The following is a 6255-nucleotide window of genomic DNA, read 5'->3' on the forward strand; positions in this document are numbered from 1 at the left end:
AATTTCTCCTCAAGGTATACACCACAGAGAAACTTTAAACACGAGCATAGGGAGATAGGTTCAAATCTGTCATGACCAACGCAAAACATGGTAAGCCCAAGGGCGCACCAACGATAAAATGAATCTATCGTAGCATATTCGTGAGGAGTATCGTACGGCAGTTGATAACCTAGAGTTACGTGCATTTTAATGGATAAATCCCAAAACCACAGTTTAAACCAAAGCAAACCGAGAAGGAGAAGTTTAGTATCAGAGAGCGTGTCTAAAACATGATAAAATGATGATACATCTGGTTAATGAATATATGTACATACCTAGTAAAAGTCTATAAACACAAATGATAAATGCCAAGTTTGAAATAGTGGTCAGTGTCCGGAGGAAGGAAGAGTGAACTGAGGAAGGGTTCGCTTGTGTTTGTAGTATTTTATCTCCTCACTGGGTGGTGGATGGAAACCCACGGTGTTCCCTCTATGATTCTCCACACTTTTCAGTAGGCCCGAAATGTATCACCACCCAGAAGAGTCCCAAGTCTAAAGTACTTTAAAGCACGATCGGGCCCTGAAAATGGCATCAGACCTGGATGGGCAGGAGGAGACTGGACCAACAGGTGAAAAGTGAAGCCTGGAGAACCCATGGGGTTTCTTCCATACTCTTAACAAATATCCAGCACAGAGAACCATTCTTAAAATTGTAGTAAAATTTCACGTAGAGGACTTACAACATACCCCAAATTCTTGGCAACCATCTCAGGACAGAAACATTCCAAAAAGCCTTAATGCCAGGATTGATTGTTCACGCAGAACTTGTCTCAAAGTATCTGCTCGTTCATTTTGGGGTGGCTTTTCCTCTTAAAAGATCAGCAAGGCGTTTCAAACCCTCATATTAGCAATTGTGGTTTCACCACAATTGAAGGCAACTCTAACAATGTACATTAAAATATTTAGGCCAGAAGCATTAACTAGACTAAAAGACACCAAACTCTTCCAGTCTGTTTGCTTTGGGCTGGCTCCAAGGGTGGGCTACAGATAAAACCACCAGGAGATACCTTTCTGATGATGACACCGCAAAATTAAACACTATCATAAAGCCTCAAGTCATTTCGATGAACTAGACACGCCAGGCTGGGGAGAAAAGGGACATGGAAACTACAGAAATTTCTCTTAAATGGAAAGAGAACCAAAATTGAATTGAATTTCCATTACAACCCAAACCACCAAAATTCCACACCAGTTAAAAAATAAGTAGGTTTTATCGTACGGGTGAAATGGAACACCACGTTGATATCTAGAAAATAATATTGCAATCTTTCACGCTAAGTAAATATTGGCATTCAACTTTGTTTTCCTCTAGGATTCCAAGAAAAGACAGAGAAAAATCTATAGGCCTAATTGTCAGGTCCTGACCCAACACAAACATCTACATATTAGACTGGGAGACCAGAAGAAGAGAATTTTTCTTTCCACGTTAGCCCACCCCACCCCAGGCTGCAATTTTTAAAATCTGACAACTATCACAGTAGATCCTCACACATGACTTTATCCACTCCCAGATGATACATTAATCTAAGGTTACAGTCTCCAATTATCTTTTAAGAATGAGAAGCAACAGTACCAGAGGAAGAGACAAATTACGCCTTCTCCCAAATTAAAAGATGTACATAGATATTTTTTTTAAATCTTAAAAACATTTTCCAACTAGTCTCAAAACACTGCCTCATGTGACTGATTTAGCAAGATAAAACGACCTCTACACAATCCTCTAGTTTCAAATTTTTGCTAATTCTACTTTCCCTTCATATCAGGGTGATTTCATTTATTTAAAACAATTCAAATATGGCACTCACTATGGTGTCCAATAATATCCTGGGACTGTCCAATGAATGTTAAAATGCTAATGGCTGGTAAATTCGACACAGTTTTAAGTAAGGTGCTTAAGTCCTTAAATGGTTGCTAGACAATTAACAGAAGGAGATTTTTTTTTTTTACACTTTAAATATGTGTTTATTGTATGTCAATAAAGCTGTTAAAAAAAAAAAGAAAATGATAGTGCTTGGTTCATAATGTACTGTGTTGAGGAGTTTCAAAGTGAAATAGCGGTGGGTCAGTCCCCAGCTAGAGGCTGGTACTTCTCCTGCGGTTGGCGGTACTGGTGAGGCCAAAGGTCACCACTCCATCCTCACAGGACATTTTGCCTTCCAAAAGACTTCCCATCTGTGTGCTGGGTCAGTCAACGGTAGGTCGCTGCCACTGGCCCAAAGAAGACTGAGAGAGAAAGTGAACCCACTGGCCGTGGACCACCCCTGCACCCCCCACCTGGGTGCATCCTCTTTTGGGAAATCCTCAAAACCTCTATTCTTCCCTGAGCTTCTGACACCAGCATCCTCAGGGATGGACCGGGGATCAGCTCCCTGACCTCTACCCACCTCGGTTCCTCCCTCTTCATCAGGCTTTTCACACGTTGCCTTGAATTGATCTTTCAGATGCTCGCCCCATCTTGAGAAAGAGGTTTCTAATAAAGACTCTTAAGAAATATTGTTCATGAAGAAGCCTCGGACAACCCAAAAAAAATGGACAACCCAGCTTTACAAGGTGAGAAAGACTAACGTCTCAAGAAATACAACCACCTGTCCAAAGGCACCATCACGCTCAGGCTGAACTAAAGAGCCACAGGAAGAACAGATGCCAGGTCTAAGTTACACTGACTGTAGTCATGTCCTCACATAAAACAAAAGATAATCAGACTCTGGTCAAATGCAAATTACATTAAGAAACATCCTGCTGTGTTCATCAGTCTTTTGGTTGTATTGCTTCTGAAATTCTGTTCAACCTTCATCTGTGCAGATAACACACCGGATTGAAACTGTTGAGTCTTCACCAATGCTGTGCCCACAAAATAAGAAACTGCTGAGTTCCATGGGGATAGGGACTCCCCTCATTCATTTATGAAGCACCTACAGCAGTATATGCCAACACGCTCATAGCCTCATAGCCGATCCTCAACAAATGGGTGCTTATGGGGACAAAAACAGAGTCTATCTGACACACGGCATTTTCTCTACAGTACATCTTACGGCGCTATCAACAAACGAATTTAAGATTTCGAGGATTCAGACCAATTTGCGTTGGTACAAGTCACATTTCTAGAGGACGCATTTGGTTTCTCCTCAACAAACGCTGCCTCTTCACAAAATTTCCCAGGCTCTTCCAACTGAAATCTTAACCAGGAAAAACAACAACAAAACACCACAACTTTCCATTTGTTGGGCCACAAAAATACAAAGGGAGTTAAATCCATTGATCTGGACAGAAAATCAGAGGATTATCAACAAGGGACATTTCCTCATGCTTGGCAGCAGCTAGTACCTTTTAAAAATTACAACACACCAGCCAAACAAGCTTTACTATCTCTGAACCAGACACGCTGTGTGGCTAAGCTGACACAAGCAAGCTGATCAAGGATCACTATGGCAGGAGTTCACATGGATGTAAAACTGAAACAAATAGCAACGATCATTAAACTTCCAGTGGACCACAAAACTTCAGTGGGGAAGGAGACAAGCAGAGGGATGTGGATATTTTCCAACACCCCGATAACTAAAACCGGCAGAAGTGTGAGGGGGAAAAAGAAGGTGCTCGTTTCTCGATCACAGAAAGGATTGGCTACAAGTTGTGTTTCTGCTCTGCTGGGTCCTTTCTTGTCTGGTTGAAGAAACAAATCTGCCTTTCAAAGCTAGGTCTCGGCTTGCTCAAGTCTTACCTAGTCTTTTAACACCCTTTCTGGACACATCATCCTGCTTAAAATATGTCAATGTGCCTCCTTAAAAAAAAAAAAAAGAAAAAGCAACTGGCACTTGCTGTTACAACAGCTACGCAAACCAGCTAGGACCTAATCATGTTAGGAGTGGAAAAGCCCAATTAGAGCCCCAGAGAGAAACTAAACAGTAAACAGAGATTCAGACAAGACCTACCTGGAAACAATTCATCATCCAGTGAAGAATCTAGACAGGGGTCTGGTGAAAATGTACGTTTGATCAGGTGAAAAGACAGCAGTGTCTTCATCACCAAGCCTCCTGGCGTGGGAAGTGAGACTGGGAGGGACAGGGGTGACCGGAGCCGGCTTTTACACGGGGCGGGGCTAAGGATTCCCATCCCAGCCCTTGTATACTACTGCCTTTCGGCGTGGTTTGCATAAATGAACGTGGGGCTTGTTTGTAGTAGTGGCTGCTTCCACCAGGTCCAAGAACGGATCATCTTTGTTGTCCTTTAAACCATCGGAAGGTGACATAACAGTGAGAAAGATGTTAATAATAACAGCTAGTCCTCACTGAGTATGTACTAGGCCCTGTAGGGCAGAAGTTCATTTAATACGACAGGCTAATGAGGCAGGGACCACTGTCATCCCCTCTTTCTGAACAAGGAAAGTAAAACAGCAACTTCTTGTTCAAGGACAAAAAGCTGGTACGTGTTAGAACCAGGACTTGCACTTGGCTCCAGACACAGTGTCCAGACGGGCACAGAAAAATCCCTACTTAGGAATTACTGGCTCCTCCCTTCACCCGGGCGATGATCCTAACTCTGGTGCCCTTCGCAGGGACTCAGCACGAGGTGTCAACTCTGCCAACACAGCCTGCACGAGAGCACGTCTTCCCTGCAGCCCGCCTCCTTGAGTTTTATGGGACACTGGTGGTGACACTATGCCCAGGTGTGCCAAGAAGCCCCAGCCGCACTGGGGCGGTGCGGGGACGGCTGGACGCTGGCTTCCTCTTGGGGCATGGTCGCTCTGGAGTTCCCAGTCTACTTCCCTATAGAGAGGGATCACCCCAGGCAAGCAGGGGGGGAACACCACCAGGAGCTGGGAGGCTGAGGCCACTCAGCACGCACGAGAGCTGCTCTGGTTTCACAGATCCGCTCAGAAAGTGGTCTTAGCAGAGACAGCAATCGGGAAGAAAGGCATCATCACCTTTTCCCTGCACCAAGCCACTGTTAATGCCACTCGACGGGAAGGGGCAGGAGCCCTGTGTCTGTGTGGAGAAGGAAGGAAAGGAGAGGAAATGGACCGGCTCCAGGAGCCACCCACCACATCTACCTGGTCCTGCGCCAACACCTTTGCGGCTCTCACCCTGGGAAGCCCCAGCATTTGCTCTGCATTTGCCCGCAGCAGCGACGTCCAACAGCGCTGAAAACTGAAGCCAGCGCCTGTGGGTCTCGATTCCACCCCTGAGCTACCACAAGGCTCCCCGATGCTCCGTGGCCCCGCGTTCATCTTGCAGGAGAATGTGGGGCAGAAGATTTAAAAAGCTGTGTGACGGGGGAAGGGTACCCCGATCACCTTACCCCCAGGCTTCTCCTGCAAGCCTTCTCAGATTCCCTGTAGGGGCCTGTACGGTGAGCTTCAAGGGAGGTTTTCCCCAAACCGGCATTAAACGGACACGTGTTCCAGCTGGAGGAGGGGCCCTTGGATGGAGGGCAAGGGGACCCCGGAGGGTGAAGGCAAAGCACGCGCTCCCTCGCCCTGCCCAGGAGGGCCACTGCCTCCCTCATTCCCGGGGGCCAGCAGAGCTGCCCGAAGCTCTGACAAGTGGGGGTGCCGGCGGGGTGCACCCTGGGAACCCGAGGGCCCGAGGCTGTTCCTGCAAAAAACTGAAGAGGGAGAGCACAGGGGGGAACCCAAGTTAAGCGAGGCCACGTGATGGGCCCTGCCCCGCCAGGGCCGAGGTGTCGCCGACGTCGCCGGCCTCTGCGCTCTGCGGGGCGCGCAGCAGAAGGGGCAGGAGGACCCTGGCGACCTCCTCCTCCTCCCGCCCCGGGGCGGCCCCACCCTCGGGGCCTCCGAGCCGCGCGGCCAAATAACCTTGTCCTCCTTCCCCAGGCGGGGAACCCGAGGCATCCGCAGGCAACCCCGCGTGCCCCGCCCGGGGGAAGTTCCCTCGTGCAACCCGAGGCCGCACCTCGTCCCGGCCTCAGCCCGGTCCAGGCACCGCTCCGCCCCCGCCAAGTGCATTGTCAACGCGGCCGAAGGGGCGAACTCAAGACCGCGCGAGGGCGGCCGGGGACGGCGCAAGGGCAGGGGGCGCCCCGCCCCGCCCCAGACGCCCCCGAGACGCCCCCAACGCAGCCCGGGGCGGAGGAGGCTCGCGGGTCCGCGGCCGCGAGGGGGCGGGGGGCCCGGGGGGGGGGGAACGGGGGGCGGGGGCCCGGGCCCTCCCCCAACGCCCCGGGGCCGCGGGCCGCCCGCCGAGCGCGGGGCCGGGAACTT

The 6255-nt window shown here is 49.2% G+C and overlaps 1 protein-coding gene across 6 annotated transcripts in view; it reads right to left on the reverse strand.

Annotated features, from left to right (window-relative positions):
• Positions 1-6255, reverse strand: part of USP46 (ubiquitin specific peptidase 46) — a 94205-nt gene that overhangs the window by 53778 nt on the left and 34172 nt on the right. Inside the window, exon 1 of one of the 6 annotated variants that reach the window (XM_072775034.1) lies at positions 3968-3997. The exons of the other annotated variants lie outside the window; for them this stretch is intronic. Within the exon in view, the coding sequence (XP_072631135.1) occupies positions 3968-3985 (18 nt within the window). The 5' untranslated portion in view covers positions 3986-3997. Of the gene's footprint in view, positions 1-3967; positions 3998-6255 lie in introns of those variants that run through there. 6 annotated transcript variants of the gene reach the window in all.

Source organism: Canis lupus, chromosome 14 (genome assembly GCF_048164855.1).
Source record: "Canis lupus baileyi chromosome 14, mCanLup2.hap1, whole genome shotgun sequence".
NCBI lineage: Eukaryota > Metazoa > Chordata > Mammalia > Carnivora > Canidae > Canis > Canis lupus.